Here is a 19,951-nt window from a genome sequence, read left to right as displayed (position 1 = left end):
CCACTTGCAAATGGATGATTAACCCCTTAATTCAAAAAACGGATAAAAAAAAAAAACGATATAGACGTTTTTTAACAGACACAACAAACTGCCACAGCCTGCTGTGGCCCTACCTTCCCCAATAAACGACTTTGGAAAGCCTTTGAGCCCTTTAGAGATGTCCTATAGCATACAGGGGACTCCTGAGGGAAGCTGGATGTCACAGTTTGTAATTTTAACTGCACCAACTGTAACTTTTATACTACAACAGTTGAAAGCCTCAGGAAACTGTTTCTAGGCAAAATTTAAGCCAGCCATGTGGAAAAAACTAGGCCCCAATAAAGTTTTATCACCAAAGCATATATAAAAACGATTAAACATGCCAGCAAACGTTTTATATTGCAATTTTATAAGGGTATTACCCCTGAGAGTAAGCATGATACCAGTCGCTATTAAATCACTGTATTCCGGCTTAACTTACATTAATCCGGTAACAGCAGCATTTTCTAGCATTTTCCATTTCTAGAAAAAATTGTAACTGCACATACCTCATAGCAGAGTAACCTGCACGCCATTCTCCCGCTGAAGTTACCTCTCTCCTCAGACATATGTGAGAACAGCAATGGATCTTAGTTACAACCTGCTAAGATCATAGAACACTCAGGCAGATTCTTCTTCTATTTACTGCCTGGGATAAAATAGTACAACTCCGGTACCATTTAAAATAACAAACTTTTGATTGAAGATAAAAAACTAATTATATTTCACCACTCTCTCTTACTACCTCCATGCGTGTTGAGAGTTGCAAGAGAATGACTGGATATGGCAGTTAGGGGAGGAGCTATATACCAGCTCTGCTGTGGGTGTCCTCTTGCAACTTCCTGTTGGGAATGAGAATATATCCCACAAGTAATGGATGATCCGTGGACTGGATACACCTTACAAGAGAAAACACTAATAACCAAGAAAGGATTCTCACCTGCTTGATACGGGCACCCTGTTGCCGGTCAGCATTGTTTGCCAATTTTAGATACTCGGCCACGTTGTCATCTCTTGCGGTTTGTTCAATTTTTATCTGTTCTGTTAACTTAAGGATCTTCTGTTGCAGCTGCAGGATGGCTGCCTTGGTTCTCTGAGGATCTGGGGTCCCATCAACATCACTGCAGAGCATACCTTCTGCTCCTGAAGAAACCATACTGGATGCCTGCGAGAGGCCGCCACCCTCCAGGCGATCGATCTGTGGGAGACAGACATAACATTCCATGAAGTGCAAGAAGAATCGGAACCATGAATACAAGTCAAAGGCGTAACATACTTGTGTACAGAACATACTGAATAATATCTATGGCACAGGAAATACAGTGTGTGCACGTAGCCTCTATAGGCAAAATACACAGAGGATATACTAAGCATGTGTAGAATATAAAGCATGTGGGTTAAAAACAACAACTCCATTATGGCTGTTCTGTAACATACCACAATATAGCACTTAAAGGGACAGTGGACACAAATTTTCATATAGCTGCATGCAATAGACAGTCTATAAAGAAGAATATGCACAGATACGGATATAAAAATCCAGTATAAAACCTTTTAAAAATGTACTTAGAAGCTCCCAGTTTAGCACAGTTGATGAGGTTAGGCTGGGACACCCACTAAAAAGGGCTGAGAAAGCCGGAAGAACAGACACTGCACCCTCCCCTGCATAGACTCATTATTCAAAAAGGAGCAAGCAGGAATTTGTAGACTTCAGTCTACATCTGACACGTTGGGGCTTGGTTAGGAGTATGAAAATCAGCATAATGTTTAAAAAAAAAATAAAAAAAATAAGCAAAACTATACATTTTTTAGTTTTTTTTTTTTTTTTTTACAAAAACACTCCCAGATGGGCTATATAAATGGATCATCTACAAACATTTATGCAATGAAAAATCTATTGTATAATGTCCCTTTAAGACTTTTTTCAGCAACTATTTTTCAATTGCCAAACTCCACCCTCTGATTTGCCTTATTTGGAGGAGTCAATCAAGGCTTTCGTCAGCAGACAACAAGGATCCCCACTGTAATAAAGTGAGTATAGAGTTTCATTTATTTGCAGTTGCTATCAGTTAAATCCAATTAGGGACATATATGTAGAAGAGTTAGCCCTCAGAAGTCAGAAGGGCACAATATATAATGAATAATGAATATATTACACAAAACTAAACATTTTATAAACAAATATCATGGTGTTTACTGTCCCTTTAACAAGAACCTGGGAAACAGACAAACAAACAGGATGCTAGGATTTTGCAAGTCTTTGTACCAGAGTTAAACAAATTTGTTCAAAATCTAGGAACCAGCCCATAAATTTAGGAGTCAGAGGCCTATATGAGATATCTCTATCTATCTATCTATCTATCTATCTATCTATCTATCTATCTATCTATCTATCTATCTATCTATCTATCTATCTATCCATCCATATATTACACACACTATATATATTAACCAGTAAACATTGTCTTTGTCTAAACTAACTCAATAAAAAAAGTTAGATAAAATAGATGTACCAAAAAACATCCTTTATAGAATTTCACAAAATAAAATATATTTTTACACCAGTTCTTTCATTTATTTTGATTCCTAAATAAGCGGGTTTCCAGTGGGGCAGGTGTTCTCTGTTTTAAAGGGAAATTCCATCCCAAACTGGAATCCACATGGATACATTTCAGTTTTGAATAGAATATTTTTTGTAATATACATGCATTAACAAAAATGCTTCTAATAAAAGGTATAGCTGTTTTAAATGTTTATTTAAGTATGCACCGTGCACCAGCATTTTAAACACAGTTCTTGCTCAGAGAGCCTAAGGTGCTTGTAACATCTGGTAATTACTGAGTTTGTTAATTACTGACATGATACAAGCCCCACTGGTGCTCTGAGCAGCTGCATTATTTAAAATGCTAGTGCACTGAGAATATCCAACTATGCTTCAAAATATGTTTCTATTCAAATATGTAATTAATCTATGTGCATTTAAATTTTGACTGGAATGTCCCTTTAATGGCGACAAGTTGTGTCCTAGGGGGCCAAATAAGTCCTCAATTAACACAAGGAGAGCCTGTCCTTTCAAATGGAGTGTCACTTGTCCCTTTAGCATGAATGGGAGGGGGGCAATGGAAAACCCCACCATTTTAAGGCAAATGACAGGAAAGAGGGTGACATAAATATTGAAAGTACATTGTAAATGTATACAGGGAAGACCAAGTGACTGTACAACAAAGGCTTTATTATAGCTAGTCCAGTATGATGTTATAGTTCTAGTAGAATGAGCTCTTATGATAAGTCAAACACTGCAGGGAAGGAGCAGAGGTGCAGGGAGAAAGAAGGGAAGTGAAAGTGTATCTATGAGTTGGACTCTGGGACATACAGGTATTACCAATGGGTGGGGACAATATCAGAAGACACCAGTCTGGTACCAGGGGAAGAGCTCTGCTGCAGAACTTTGCTTTTTTAATTATGTGCACATGTGTACATAGCCAAGGATGGCATCACTGCAACTGTTAAAAAATATACATGAGCAGTGCATTATTATCAGTACACACTGTATGTATATATATATATATATATATATATATATATATATATATATATATATACACATATATACACACACACACACACATATACATACAAAAACAAACAGTAATGTGCAAAAGTCTTAGGCCACCATTAGATTGGTTGTTATAGCAAAGTTTTAATGGCCATCCATATTTATTTTTCGGTCTCTTTATTAAGATACAAACAGAATATACAGGATATATATTACACAAAATATAAAAAGTAAATAAAAATTTCAGAACAAAATGGCTTCTTCAGGCAAAAGTCATTATTTAGTGTGACCTCCCTTGGCACTAAGCACATCTTGAACTCGTTTGGGGAGACTGTGCTGAAGTTTTCTGATGTAATCTTCTGGTATATTATACCAGGCTTTTTTCAGCACTTCCCAGAGTTCTTCTTTAGATTTAGGTTATCTTTTATTTATTTCTCTGTCCAGGTGATCCCATACAGCCTCTATAATATTCAGGTCTGGACTCTGAGGAGGCCACTCCATGACTGTCAGTGTTTTATCAGCTGTTTTTATCTCCAAATATGATTTCACTGCATTAGCAGCGTGCTTGGGATCGTTACCATGCTGAAAAATAAAACCATTCCCAAATCAGGCGCTTTACAGAAGAAAGGGCATAATGAATCAAAACCTGTCTGTACTTTCAGCATTCATAATCCCATCAATTCGGACAATATCGCCAACACCACTGGCAGAAATACAGCCCCAAACAAGATCAGACCCTCCAGCATGGGGGGCTCTATCTCTTTCCAAACTGGGGTTTTCATAGCCATCTACTATTATTGGATAAATATGGCATCTAAAAGTGCCCACTTTCCCTCATCAAACACTGCACAGGTGCTTAACTGAGTAGGAGACCTCCATTACCATGGTGATTAGCCAAAAATTAGAGAGGATGTTTGTTTTGGGCCATTTTTAACAATCATCATGTCCTTTAAAATGAGGTGTTACTTGTCCGATCACAAGCATGGGGTTAAGAAGATTGGAAAACTCACAATTTCAATTAGATAACCCATGTAATTTTAAAACACTTTAAATTTCACTTTTGTTGTCAAATGTACTTTGTTCTCATGTTATGCTTTCTTGAAGTATGCAGGGAAGGCCAAGTGACTGTCTTGTACAACAAATGCTTTATTATACTAAGTCCATTATGATGTCATAGTGCTAGTGGAAGGCAAGTCCATTATGATGTCATAGTGCTAGTGGAGTATTTATCGTGAAAAAGTAGGAACCTACATCAGAACCACTGCAGGAAAAGTGCAGGAAGGAAGAAAGAAGAAGAAAAAAAGGAAGAGAAGAAGAAAGGTATGTAGGGGAAGGTGAGGTTTGGATGGAATAGAAAGGGAAGGGTGCATGAGGAAAGAAGAAAAGAAAAGAAAAGAGGAAAGGAAGGTAGGTATGTAAGGAAAGGGAAGGTGTTGAGGGAAGGGTGAAGTAGGAAAGAAGAGAAGAAAAAAGAGGAAAGGGGGGTAGGCATGTAAGGCAGTGCTCAACAAATCTGTTTAAAAATGATGAGCCAGTAAGAATATTTAGTAAACAGACAGTGGTAGTTGTATATAGATATATGGAGAATAACCCAAAAAGTTAGGAGCCAGGGGTTAAATTCTAGGATCCAGTGGCACCTGGGTTTGTCGAGCCCTTATGAAAGGGAAGGGAAGGTGTGGAGGGAAAAGTGCAGGTGGAGGAGGAAATAAGAAAGAATAATAGAAAAGAAGAAGGGAGGATGGGAAGGAAAAAAGGGAAGGGAAAGGAGGGGGAGTGCAGGAGGAAAGAATAAAAGACGAATGGAGTTAAGGGAATTGAAGGAAAAAAGGAGCATGCGGAGGGAAGGGTGAAGGAGGGTAGAAGAAAAGAAGAATAAAAGAGTGTAGGTATGTTGGGGAAGGGAAAGGGTGCAGGAGGAAGAAGAAAAGAAGAAGGGAGGGTACCGAATTAAAGAAGAGAAGAGATGAAGAAAGGAGGGTAGGTATGTAGAGGAAAGAAGTAAAAAAGAGAAAGAAGAGAAGAAGGGAAGGTAGTAAGGAAAGTGAAGGTGGGAAGGGTAGGGAGGCGAGGGAAGGGTGCAGAAGGAAATAAGAAAAGAAGAGAAGAAAAAAGAATAATGTAAGGGACGTTAAGGTGTGGATGGAAGGGAAAGGGTGCAGGGGGAAAAAAAAGAGAAAAGAAAAGAAGAAGTGAGGGAAAGGAATTGAGGAATAAAGAGAGAGTACAGAAGGGAAAACGGGGAGTAAAGAAAAAGTGTAGAGGAAAGGGGAAATGGGAAGGGTGCAGGAGGAAAGAATAGAATAGAAGAAAAGAGAAGAGGAGAGGAGAAGAAAAAAGAAGAGAAGCAGGGTAGGTATGTAAGGGAAGTTAAGGTGTGGACAGAAAGGAAATGGTGCAGGAGAAAAGAAGAAAGAGAAGAAGGGAGAGAAAGGAATAAAAAATAGGGTGGGCAGAAGGAAAAATGGAGAGGGAAGGGTGCAGGAGGAAATAAGAGAAGAAGAAGAAGAAGAAGGGAGGGAAAGGAATTAAAGGAAAAAAAAGAGGGTGGACAGAAGGGAAATGGGGTGGGAAGGAGAAAAGGGAAGGGTGCAGGAGGAAAGAATAGAAGAGGAGAAGAAAAGAGAAGAAAAGAAAAGAGAAGAAAAGAGAAGGTAAGAAGGGAAGAGAAGAAAAGAAGCAAAGAAAAGGAGGAGGGTAGGTATATAAGGGAAGTAAAGGTGTGGACGGAAGGGAAAAGGTGCAGAAGAAGAGAAAAACAAGAAGAAGAGATGAAAAGAAAAAGGGGGGGAAATTTCAGAAAAAAAAAAGAGGGTAGAAAAAAGTGAAAATGGGGAGGGAAGGAAAAGTATGGAGAAAAGGGGAAAAGGGAAGGGTGCAGGAGGAAAGAAGAGAAGATAAGGAGAAGAAAAGAAGTAGAAGAGAAGAAGAGAAGATAAGAAAAGAAAAGAAGAAAAGAAGAAGAGTAGAAAAGAAAAGGAGGAGGGTAGGTATGTAAGGTAAGTTAAGGTGTGGACGGAAGGGAAAGGGTGTAGAAGAAAAGAAGAAAGAAGAGAAGAAACAAATAAGCGAGGGAAAGGAATGGAAGAAAAAAAAGGGTGGACAGAAAGGAAAATGAGGAGGGAAGGAGAAAAGGGTGCAGGAGAAAATACGAGAATAAACGAAGAGAAGAAGCGGAGATGGGAAGAGAAGAAAAGTAGAAACGAGAAGAAAAGAAAAAGAGAAGAGTAGAAGAAGAGAAGAGGAGAAAAAAGGAGGGTAGGTATGTAAGGGAAGTTAAGGTGTGAATAGAAGGGAAAGGGTGCAGAAGAGAAGAAAAGAAAAAAGAAGGGGGAAAGGAACTGAAGAAACAAAGGAGGGTGGACAGAAAGGAACATGGGGAGAGAAAGAAATGTGTGGAGGAAAAAGGGGATGGTGCAGGAGGAAAGAAGAGGAAAAGAAAAGAGAAGAAGAAGAGAAAAAAAGAAGAGAAGAAAAGAAGGAGGATAGTTATGTAAGGGAAGTTAAGGTGTGGACGGAAGGGAAAGGGTGCAGGAGAAAAAAAGAAGAAAAGAAGAGAAGAAAAGAATAGAAGAAAAAGAAAAAAAGAAGGGATAAGATTATTGATGAAAAAAGGGAGGGTGAGGAGGGAAGGAAGAGAGAGGAGGGAAGGAAGAGAGAGGAGAGAAGGGAAAAGGGGAGGTGCAGGAGGAAAGAAGAAAGAAGGGATGGAAGGGAAGTTAAGGTGTGGACGGAAGGGAAAGGGTGCAGAAGTAAAGAAGAGAAGCAGAGAAGAGAAGAAAAGAAGAAAGAGGAAGTATGTAAGGTAAGGTGTGGACGGAAGGGAAAGGGTGCAGGAGAAAAGAAGAAAGAAGAAAGAAGAGAAGAAACGAAGACGGGAGGGGAAGGAATTGAAGAAAAAAAAATGGTAGACAGAATGGAAAATGAGGAGGGAAGGAGAAAAGGGAAGGGTGCAGGAGAAAAGACAAGAAGAAAAGAAGAGAAGAAGACAAGATGGGAAGAGGAGAAGAAAAGAAGAGTAGAAAAGAGAAGATGAGAAGAGATAAAAAGAAGAGAAGAATAGAAGAGAAGAAAAGAAGAAAAAAAGGAGGGTATGTATGTAAGGGAAGTTAAGGTGCGAATAGAAGGGAAAGGGTGCAGAAGAAAAGAAGAGAAGAAAAAAAGAAGGGGGAAAGGAACTGAAAAAAGGAGGGTGGACAGAAGGGAAAATGGGGAGGGAAGGAAAAGGGGAAGGTGCAGGAGGAAAGAAAAGGAGAAGAAAAGAAGAAGAGAAGAAGAAAAGAAGAGAAGAAGAAAAGAAGAGAAGAAAAGAAGAAGAGAAGAAAAGAAGAAGAGAAGAAAAGAAGTAGAGAAGAAAATAAAAAGAGAAAAAAAGAAGAAGAGAAGAAAAGGAGGGTGGTTATGTAAGGGAAGTTAAGGTGTGGACGGAAGGGAAAGGGTGCAGGAGAAAAGAAGAAAAAAAGAAGAAAAGAAGAGAAGAAAAAAAAAAAGAAGAGAAGAAAAGAAAAAAAAAAAGAAAAGAGAAGAAAAGGAAAAAAAAGAATTAGAGAAGAAAAAAAAAGAAGGGATAAGGTTATTGGTGAAAAAAAGGGAGTGTTAGGAGGGAAGGAAAAGAAGGGATGGAAGGGAAGTTAAGGTGTGGATGGAAGGGAAAGGGTGCAGGAGGAAAGAAGAGAAGAAACGAAGAAGGGAGGGAAAGGAATTGAAGAAAAAAAAAGGGTGGACAGAAGGGAAAATGAGTAAAAAAAAGGGAAGGTTGCAGGAGAAAAGACGAGAAGAAATGAAGAGAAGAAGAGTTGGGAAGAGGAGAAGAAAAGAGGAGTAGAAAAGAGAAGATAAGAGATAAAAAGAAGAGAAGAAAAGAAGAGAAGAGTAGAAGAAGAGAAAAAAATGAGGATTGTATGTATGTAAGGGAAGTTAAGGTATGAATAGAAGGGAAAGGGTGCAGAAAAAAGAAGAGAAGAAGAAAAGAAGAGAAGAAAGGAACTGAAAAAAAGGAGGGTGGACAGAAGGGAAAATGAGTAAAAAAAGGGAAGGTTGCAGGAGAAAAGACGAGAAGAAATGAAGAGAAGAAGAGTTGGGAAGAGGAGAAGAAAAGAGGAGTAGAAAAGAGAAGATAAGAGATAAAAAGAAGAGAAGAAAAGAAGAGAAGAGTAGAAGAAGAGAAAAAAATGAGGATTGTATGTATGTAAGGTATGTATGTAAGGGAAGTTAAGGTATGAATAGAAGGGAAAGGGTGCAGAAAAAAAGAAGAGAAGAAGAAAAGAAGAGAAGAAAGGAACTGAAAAAAAGGAGGGTGGACAGAAGGGAAAATGGGGAGGGAAGGAAAAGTGTGCAGGAGAAAAGAAGAGAAGAAACGAAGAAGAGAAATGAAGAAGAGAAATGAAGAGAAGAAAAAAAGAAGGGATAAGGTTACTGATGAAAAAATGGAGAGTGAGGAGGGAAGGACAAGAGAGGAGAGAAGGAAAAAAGGGAGGTGCAGGAGGAAAGAAGAAAGAAGGGATGGAAGGGAAGTTAAGGTGTGGATGGAAGGGAAAGGGTGCAGAAGAAAAGCAGAGAAGAAAAGAAGAAGAGAAGAAAATGAGGAGGGTAGGTATGTAAAGGTGTGGACGGAAGGGAAAGAGTGCAGGAGAAAAGAAGAAAGAAGAGAAGAAACGAAGAGGAGAAAAGAAGAGGAGAAAAGAAGAGGAGAAAAGAAGAGGAGAAAAGAAGAGAAGAAAAAAAAGAAGGGATAAAGTTATTGATGAAAAAAGGGAGGGTGAGGAGGGAAGGATAAGAGAGGAGAGAAGGGAAAAAGGGAGGTGCAGGAGGAAAGAAGGGATAGAAGGGAAGTTAAGATGTGGATGGAAGGGAAAGGGTGCAGGAGAAAAGAAGAGAAGTAAAGAAGAGAGGAAAAGAAGAGAAGAAATGAAAGGAAGAGAAATAAACAAGAACAGCTATACATACTTTTCTACTATTGTTTATTCAAGTCAATAATAGAAAATAAAAAAAAATAAAAAGATATGGGCGACTAGAGCAATGCTTCAAGTACCAGGGCCTCTATATCTGTACTAAAGTATGAGTTCTGTCACTTTTCTGCTGATTCATATGTGCAGGGAGACCAGCAGTGTCACGCATATGTCATTACCGTCCTTTTGAGACTCCCTCTGTGCATACAACATCAGCTGAAAAATGAGAGTATGTATACTTGGGTACAGCAATGATGGGAAGAGGAGGGGTATATATACATACAAACATATAAAAGTCTGGAAGATTCCTTTAAAAGCACATGGACTATCTAACCACCAGGTGCAGAATACAGTATCACAAGAATAGGAGATAAGCTGATTTTAGTAACAAAAGCATGAAGATTTCTAAATTAAACTCCTCAACTCCAAAATGTATATATATATTCTTTGACAGGGGAGTCGAATTTTAAAATGTTCATGTTTTGAAACAGGGAAATGAAACAGCATTAACATAAGTTTGTTCACCATTAAAGGTGTGTTTGTGTGTATGTTGTCAGGGAGTAAATGTTACCAACCCAAACGGAAAAGTTACTAGTCCACTAGAAGAGAAGCCAAATTTCTTACATGTCCAGGACTAGATGAAATTTCCAAACATATATATTTCTCACTGACATACAGGTGAGAGTATCATACAAACCAATATCTAAGACTATAACTTAGACAATCCTCTGCTGCCAAATCACTACTGAGCATGTCTTTATTTTCTTTTTTTCCAGTTGCCTTTAAAACTTGATATATCGCATGAACCCTTCTGTATGTGTTTTTTCTTTGTTGGGAAAAAAGAACTATACAATACATGTATGTGACAAAAAGATGCAGAGGGCCTATAATAATAAATAAGGCAACGTGTACTTGAAAACAAGAGTATATTTACATGGCTAAAAAAAATAAAAAATAATCAAGCATACACAAGGAATTGTGGAGTATATATAAATTAATTAAGAGGGTTGTATAAAAGTAGTACAGGTACAAAATCTCCAAATCTGGAATTCTAGAATTATTCTGAAATCCAGACTTTCATTTCCCCACAAGTCACAATCTTCTCTGCCTGCATCTTTAATTTGTTTTTTGTGTTCTAAAATGAAAATAGTAGCCTATATTTATTTAACTATTAATTGTCTGATTACAGTATTGCACTTTCTTTCTGATGGTACTGTGTATTTAAAAGTATTAATTATATAAAAACTACATTTAGGTTGCATATATAAGCTGTATTTTCACATGTAAATATTTCCTAAATGACATGACATAGGTTTACATTTAGTCACTTCCCCTCTCCAAACTGTCCCATTTACAGATGACAAACTATTCCCAGATCCAAACCTTTTCTGATCCCAAGCAGTTTGGACAAAGTGTTTTTGTACCTGTATATTAATAGCACAGATGATGGTAAATTTAAATATATTAGAATCATTTTAAAAACAAAATTAGCACTGAGAAATGAAACTTTGGAAATCACTGTAGATCCCCAGCTGAGAAAGTACCAGCAATGATGGGGTGTAACTGCTCTGGCATAGAAAAGACAGTAATTGCATTAGAGATTGGGAGGGGGTTATTTCCTTGTCAACATCCCTTTTCCAGTGTAATCCGTAAATCCACAGTGGCCAGTGGGTCAGGCGGGAGCTATGCAAACAATGACCCATTCTTAGAGTGAAAACCCCAGCCTGGCAGGGGGTGGTGGGGATCTCAGTTCTGTATCTTATGAGTACACAAACACATTTCAGCAACGTGGGTGCGGATATGTCACCCTGGGAATCCCCAACATGCACTGCTCTGCTTGGGTCACTATCAGTCATGGGCAAAGGTTCAATCCCAGATGGAACTAAACACAGCTCATTCCTGAAGCATCTGACACTAGGTAGGGGAGAGACATGAATACCCACTGCATTCTCTCTGGTATCTGCTCGCACAGCACAGGAGCTTGTGAGTACAATAATTACTTTGTTTTTGTACCAGATTCACTAATATGAGATAAGTTATCAAAAGCCAAATATAACCCTTTGTTGTGCAATCATCAAAGCAATGTGATTCCACTCTGTCCCTCACAGCAAAGGTACTATACTCCGTTCCGCACTCATTCCCTGAGAAGCACTCCTCTATCCTCTCACTCACAGCAAACCAATTCCACACTATCCCCCACTCACTGACATGAAAACAGTGTATCTCTCTCCCACTCATTCACTGCATTTTCAACCAAAGCCCTACTCAGAGCAAAATGATCCACCTCTGGTCCCCAAGCACAATAAAGTGCCCATATATTCCCAAAAGCAGCCCTTCCGTGTGCCCTACTCAGAGCAAAATGATCCATCTCTGGTCCCCAAGCACAATAAAGTGCCCATATATTCCCGAAAGCAGCCCTTCCGTGTGCCCTACACATAGCAAAATAATTCCTCTATGTGCTGTCTGTCACTGTGTACCATCACTCGCTGTGACGTGTTCCCACTCATTCACAGCATAAAGACCACCTCTCTGTACCCCATTGATTCACTGCATACAGACATCCTCTGTGAACCTCAATTATTCATATACACATCCCCAGCCAGCATTCTTCACAGAAAATGTTGCCAGTTGGGTGGCAATAGGAAGTAGCCAGGTGGGGGCAGAGTAATCATTTGCAATCTTATTACATTATAATATTTTCTTTTATATATAAATGTTACTTAAGCTAGCCAAAGCACTAATTAATTGTATAATGTAACATTCATTGATTTAATCATAATTTCTACAACAAACATTCGGGAAAAAATAAAAAGTTATTAACAAAGTTCAGCTTGATATTGGCTTAAATTTTAGCCAGGTAGCCAATAATATGAGCCGGGTGGTATGCCCATTAAATAGGTCCTTAGTAGAACAGTGCCCTTTTGTACATTATCACAGCATAGAGATGCAATACTGAACCGTAGTCACAGAATACATATCCCCTCTGTACCCCACTCATTCACAGCAATTCGCCCTTACTCATAGCAATGTTACATCTTACGTGCTACAATCATTCACAGCAATGCAATCTCTCTCAGTGCCCCTCATTGTGTCCCTTCCCACATCTATCTGGCCCCTTGCTACACTTTCTTCCAGTAAAGTAACCCTGTCTGTGCTGGCCTCTCACTTAGGTGCCTGTGCTGGCCTCTCACCTAGGTCCCTCTGGGTTGGCCCCTCACCTAGGTCCCTCTGGGTTGGCCCCTCACCTAGGTGCCTGTGCTGGCCCCTCACCTAGGTGCCTGTGCTGGCCCCTCACCTAGGTGCCCGTGCTGGTCCCTCACCTAGGTGCCCGTGCTGGTCCCTCACCTAGGTGTCCGTGCTGGCCCCTCCCCTAGGTGCCTGTGCTGGCCTCTCACCTAGGTGCCTGTGCTGGCCTCTCACCTAGGTGCCTGTGCTGGCCTCTCACCTAGGTGCCTATGCTGGCCTCTCACCTAGGTGCCTGTGCCTGCTCTTGTCGCACAGTAATAAGCCAGATCTTGATTATACTCCGCAGTTTCTTGTTTCTATTCCTATAGTGCTGACCCATCTCATTGCTTGTGGTTTACATGACACAATTCCTGCCAGATTCACACTCACAAGGCTGATGATCTCCTTTCTTACATCCACACTCTCACCTTTTTGTGCAGCCTCAGCAATTTCTCCCAGTGCATAGCTATCCTCTCCGGTCTCACACTCCTCCTCTGTGCTCATACTCACACTTACAGCTTCTCCTCCTATCCGTAGGGTCTCACTGCTCTCTCCCAAAAGCCGGCTATCCTCTCCCAGCTCCTGCATGCCGGAGCTCGCAGCTGTTAGAGTTACAGTCAGAGGTGTCTCACCACCTGAAACTGTCAATCAAAGGATGAGCTCCTGACTCCTCCCCAGGGGTGGAGCAAGGTTTTCAACTTGTAAACTTAACCCCTTATGTGTCACAGAACATCTGATATTTGTACAGCTCACAAAGAGAAGTAAATCCTGAACACAACCTTTTACTTTCATAGAATACTTTACAAGGCATTGTACAGCTACATAATCTATCTTGTTAGCTCAAATGCACAGGAGACTCAAATCCTATGGATTATGGTTTAAAATACATGATGCCAAAATCCTTGTACTTGCATTGCGTATTGCTCCTGTATTGACTGGTTCTTTATTAATGTATTAAACTATTTGTACAGTTTATTTATAGCACACATCTGTTTATAGCTAATGCACACATATATAGTGCAATTCATAGTGCATGTATGCTTGTTTCTTAAAGCAGATGTATAGCTCTTTTTAGGGAATGGTCATGTCCAGCTAACCCTCAAGGGCCACAATATGCCCCATCCAATGAATTTAATTGTTCTTTCACTACCCCAAATAGTATAATGTTTACATCCAAACAATGAGGCTATATTGGAGAGCTCTACTGTCACTATATGCCATCCTAGGCTGTTTATATGCAGCAATTGATTAGGTAAATATATATTGAAGCATTTGACTGTAATTCCACTATGCTCCACTACACACCATTTGCAACACACAGACACACACATCGTTTGATCTCTGCAACTTTCTTGGCCTCTCTGGGAGGATCTAGGACAGGTGTGGGGATTTGTTTTGAAAGTATGTGCCCAAATTGATCATAACCTTATAAAAAATCATTTCCAATGCCCATGATAGTTTATTTTTAAAGTTTAAAAGGGACACCCCCCCTAATCTAGGGTATGTTTATGGGTCTGTGCAAATAAGCTTGTTTATGGTAGCTATATATAGAATGAATGGCTGTATAAGGTGGATACATGTATGGCTGCCAAGGTGTAAAGCAACTATATGTCTGTCTCTGACTATAGCACACATATACCCATCTCATTTATATCTATTGCAGACACTGCATTCCCTAAGGGCATGTACTGAGCCCTCTACAGAGGGTATACCAGTAAGTCGCATTTGTGGGGGTTTTAAATCTAAACTCGTGTTTCCAAATATCCAGCTTTTACTGAGGCATTAGTTTGTAGACCCCAGAGTAGTGGGGGCATAATCCCCTTATGTAAGGAGCAGGAACGACTTGGCACGCAATTAGGATTTATAACAAGGCTCTGGTTCCCTTGCGGCTGAAGTGGGTCAGAGTTTAGCTTCTGATGAAGCCTTTCTGTGGCTCATTATAGTTCGGTTTCTGTAAGGAATTCCTGCGTTACTGCCAGGCACGGCTAAGGCTGTGCTGTATAACTGCCCTTCTATTAAAGCCACGGTTTGGAACAGTATCATCCCAGATCTTTCATCAGAACTCTGCTCATTACTTTATCTGGGGATGATTTTTGGGTGAGTGCTCTCATTTTATAGCTCCCTCTCTGTGCGAGTTGGTCATTGTAAATAACTCCTGGCTTACTTCCTATTACACAGTGTTTCTGGAATTCAGTGACCAGTTCTCAGCCTTTTTTACAGCTTTGCAGAGATATTGTGTGACTCGTGTGAAAGCAACATAGAAGTAAAAATTAAACTTAAATTATTCATAGTATGCAAACTAAACTAGGTATATTTTGTTGAAACTGAGATCGGCTGTGGAGCGTGCATGTGTCTCGATCACTATATGGTAGCAGTGTTTGAAACCATGTTAGCAACAATGTTATACATATAGTATTCAAGTCATATTACTGTACAACATATTTATGGCAGTTTAATTTTCACTTCCATTTCCCTATAATAAGGAGGCCAAAAATTCTCAGCGAGTTCTATGATAAGGAACGGAAAAGGAACCGTCTTGTCAGTTTAGAGCAGCTGGTACTTCTAATGTTTGAGGTACACGGAACCCCTGGAACTACCACTGGGAAGCATTAATACCATGTTCACTGTTCCCATGGCAAGTTAAAAGGACAGGAAACCCCAAAATGTTATTCGGGAGAACATACAATTTTAAACAACTTTGCATTTTACTTCTATTATAAAATTTACTTCATTCTCTTGTTATCCTTTGCTGAAGGAGCAGCATTGCACTACTGGCAGCCAGATGAACACATTTAGTCAGCCAATCAGCAGCTAGCTCCCACTAGTGTAGGGTGTGTGTGTATTCTTTTTCAACAATGGATCCCTTTACAGAGACATGAAAGACAACATTTTTCTTTCATCACTGAGATAGAACATTCATTTGTAAACAACGTTCCAATTTACTTCTATTATCAATTTTGCTTCATTCTCTTGGTATCCTGTCTTGAAGAAGCAACAATGCACTACTGGGAACTACTGGTTGGCAAGCCAAATCACAAGAGGTGTATATGTGCAGCTATCAATCAGCAGCTAGCTTCCAACTACTGAGCCTACCTAGGTATAGTTTTCAACAAAGGATACTAAGAGAACAAAGCAAATTTAATGATAAATTCAAAAGCTGTTTAAAATGGTATGCTCTGACTCGCAAAAGAAAAAATGTGGGTTTAATGTCCCTTTAATATCAAATCTAGGAGCTAGGTAAATACTGGAGAATTAGTCGCTAACTTTTTAGGTTATCATATGCAGAATACAATTCTAGGACCTGGTGACAGAACCACAGAATAAATATAAAGGCAAATAAGCCCAAACAAGTAGGGAGAATACACATCAGACTCAAAACCACATAATGGGCAATTTGTTTGTGACAATACTAACATCAGCTTGTAATAAACCTACAATCACATTGGCCCCAGGCTTTCTGAAGGGGGTGTAGAGTCTCATTAGATAAAGTCACAGGAGGTTGTTTAGAGATGACTGTGTTATATGAAACTAGTGACATCATCAAGCGGTGAGACACCATGAGAATGACAGACAGCTCACTGGAAAGGCATGAAAACAACTGTGATAAGGAGGAACAGCATGCCACAGCATGAGACAGGAAATGATTGTACAAACCATAAATAAACACAACAGGTACAAGTACCAGATAAACAGACAGGTACTGAAAACCCAGCGCACACACTGAATAGAAATCTAGTAATCAAATACACAGAGCTAAGCAACAACCAGTACCAGATGCCAAACATATAGAAACTGGCTATTTAAAGGGACAGTTCACCCAAAAATGTTCTCTCCTTTAAATTGTTCCCAATGATCCATTTTACCTGCTGGAGTGTATTAAATTGTTTACAAGTGGCTCCTTTACCCCTATTTTAGTATTTGAAATAGCCAATTTAGCTTGTGGTATCCGCACCTATATTGAAAGTTTCTATACTGGAGTTTAGGCTATTGAATAGCCTACGTAAACACAGCCAGCAGAAGAAATTACACTCCCAGTGGGGTGCAGGATAGTTAAGTAATAAAATGATAATTTCCATGTTCTCTCTATGTATTGAACTTTGGTTTACAAACAAATATCAGACAAGGAAGAAAGTGTGGGTCCACAAAGTGATAACATAATGAGATCTGATATTACCTGAAACTCCACCACAAAACCAGCTACTTCATATACACAAATAAACCTGAAAATGCAATTTCTCATACATTTTATACACTGCAGCTGGTATAGCAAGTCATTGAAAATACATTCATATAAAACAACTTTACAGTGTACTGTCCCTTTAAGGTCTGTTCTCCAGATCACACCACGGATTAGCAAAATCACACTATAAAGCGCAACTATGTGCAAGTGTCATCCTTTGTGATCACCCAGGTTGTAAAATATTTAACAAGTTTACATCTGTCAAACATCTATTGTTATTACAGATTTTAAAAAAGCATTAAACTTAAATAGAAACAACATATACTTTTAAAATACAAAATAGCCTTGCAACATCTTAATCTGAAAAATAATGAACAGCTTTCCACTAAGAGTTACAATTCATTTTTTTTAGTGGTACTTTCTGGTTAGAAATTGACGGGTCTGTAATACACAGGAGCATGCACAAGGACAGCGTTGTCGCCAGGCATAGAGAGACAGATACAAGTACAAATAACAGATGCCTACCTAATACACAGGTACAGGAGACCAATGCACATGGACAGGTAACAAACAAACTGGAACAGACTCTTAACAAGTTTATTGGGACAGTCCCCTTAGTAGCAAGGACAGGAAATTTAAGGGACATGGTCAAAGTCAAACCGAAAGTCTCTGGATTTCAAACAGAATTCAACAGTAATAATAATAATAATAAAACAAATGGTAAAGTACATTAACAAAGTTACCTATTTTTATCAGTATAATTTTTTTATACATTGTTGCAAACACTGCCGCTACAGAATATTACTAAAGACACGTGCACGCTCCTGAGCCAAACTCATGAAAGGAGCTATGTTTCAAGAAACATCTTACTTATGCACAGGAGTATGATCCTTATATGCAAGACACAGGGAGAGGTACATAATATCCAGAGGACAAATGACTATTATAGAGAAGTCAGCTAATATACAGGGAAAGGAGTCCAGTGTGTATAATATACAGGAACAGATGCCCACCTAATGTACAGGGACAGGTGTAAAGTACACAGGGTGACTTATTCAACAGTTGCCTCATATCCAGACGGGAGATTAATGCCAAATGCCGGGGGTCAGACACCTAAGGAACAGGCACTAAATACCCAGGGACATTCGCCGAACACTCAGGGACAAGTAGCTCAGGAAAATTGCTAAGTTACTAATGAACAGAATGCCAGAGGGCAGTGCCTACGTTGCTGTACAGTTACAAAGACAGGTGCAAATGCCCAATTGGATTTAGTATCCCTTTAAGGGGACATTATTTTTTTTTCTTTTATAAATATACATAGCATATGTTAGACACTACACTGAAAAAACATAATTTATGTAAGAACTTACCTGATAAATTCATTTCTTTCATATTAACAAGAGTCCATGAGCTAGTGACGTATGGGATATACATTCCTACCAGGAGGGGCAAAGTTTCCCAAACCTTAAAATGCCTATAAATACACCCCTCACCACACCCACAAATCAGTTTAACGAATAGCCAAGAAGTGGGGTGATAAGAAAAAAAGTGCGAAGCATATAAAATAAGGAATTGGAATAATTGTGCTTTATACAAAAAAATCATAACCACCACAAAAAAGGGTGGGCCTCATGGACTCTTGTTAATATGAAAGAAATGAATTTATCAGGTAAGTTCTTACATAAATTATGTTTTCTTTCATGTAATTAACAAGAGTCCATGAGCTAGTGACGTATGGGATAATGACTACCCAAGATGTGGATCTTTCCACACAAGAGTCACTAGAGAGGGAGGGATAAAATAAAGACAGCCAATTCCTGCTGAAAATAATCCACACCCAAAATAAAGTTTAACAAAAAACATAAGCAGAAGATTCAAACTGAAACCGCTGCCTGAAGAACTTTTCTACCAAAAACTGCTTCAGAAGAAGAAAACACATCAAAATGGTAGAATTTAGTAAAAGTATGCAAAGAGGACCAAGTTGCTGCTTTGCAGATCTGGTCAACCGAAGCTTCATTCCTAAATGCCCAGGAAGTAGATACTGACCTAGTAGAATGAGCTGTAATTCTCTGAGGCGGAATTTTACCCGACTCAACATAGGCAAGATGAATTAAAGATTTCAACCAAGATGCCAAAGAAATGGCAGAAGCTTTCTGGCCTTTCCTAGAACCGGAAAAGATAACAAATAGACTAGAAGTCTTACGGAAAGATTTCGTAGCTTCAACATAATATTTCAAAGCTCTAACAACATCCAAAGAATGCAACGATTTCTCCTTAGAATTCTTAGGATTAGGACATAATGAAGGAACCACAATTTCTCTACTAATGTTGTTGGAATTCACAACTTTAGGTAAAAATTCAAAAGAAGTTCGCAACACCGCCTTATCCTGATGAAAAATCAGAAAAGGAGACTCACAAGAAAGAGCAGATAATTCAGAAACTCTTCTAGCAGAAGAGATGGCCAAAAGGAACAAAACTTTCCAAGAAAGTAATTTAATGTCCAATAAATGCATAGGTTCAAACGGAGGAGCTTGAAGAGCTCCCAGAACCAAATTCAAACTCCAAGGAGGAGAAATTGACTTAATGACAGGTTTTATACGAACCAAAGCTTGTACAAAACAATGAATATCAGGAAGAATAGCAATCTTTCTGTGAAAAAGAACAGAAAGAGCGGAGATTTGTCCTTTCAAAGAACTTGCGGACAAACCCTTATCTAAACCATCCTGAAGAAACTGTAAAATTCTCGGTATTCTAAAAGAATGCCAAGAAAAATGATGAGAAAGACACCAAGAAATATAAGTCTTCCAGACTCTATAATATATCTCTCGAGATACAGATTTACGAGCCTGTAACATAGTATTAATCACGGAGTCAGAGAAACCTCTATGACCAAGAATCAAGCGTTCAATCTCCATACCTTTAAATTTAAGGATTTCAGATCCGGATGGAAAAAAGGACCTTGTGACAGAAGGTCTGGTCTTAACGGAAGAGTCCATGGTTGGCAAGATGCCATCCGGACAAGATCCG

The 19,951-nt window shown here is 39.1% G+C and overlaps 1 protein-coding gene across 6 annotated transcripts in view; it reads right to left on the bottom strand.

Annotated features, from left to right (window-relative positions):
- The window catches only part of TMCC1 (transmembrane and coiled-coil domain family 1), a 392,643-nt gene that overhangs the window by 26,514 nt on the left and 346,178 nt on the right, over positions 1 to 19,951 (bottom strand). For 4 of the 6 annotated variants that reach the window (XM_053720760.1, XM_053720763.1, XM_053720761.1 and 1 more), the window contains one exon: positions 959 to 1,216. In XM_053720760.1, the coding sequence (XP_053576735.1) occupies positions 959 to 1,216 (258 nt within the window). Of the gene's footprint in view, positions 1 to 958; positions 1,217 to 13,172; positions 13,668 to 19,951 lie in introns of those variants that run through there. The other 2 variants (XM_053720762.1, XM_053720764.1) reach the window with 2 other exon arrangements.

This window comes from Bombina bombina, chromosome 7, assembly GCF_027579735.1.
Source record: "Bombina bombina isolate aBomBom1 chromosome 7, aBomBom1.pri, whole genome shotgun sequence".
NCBI lineage: Eukaryota > Metazoa > Chordata > Amphibia > Anura > Bombinatoridae > Bombina > Bombina bombina.
This window is presented reverse-complemented; position numbering and strand designations above follow the sequence as displayed.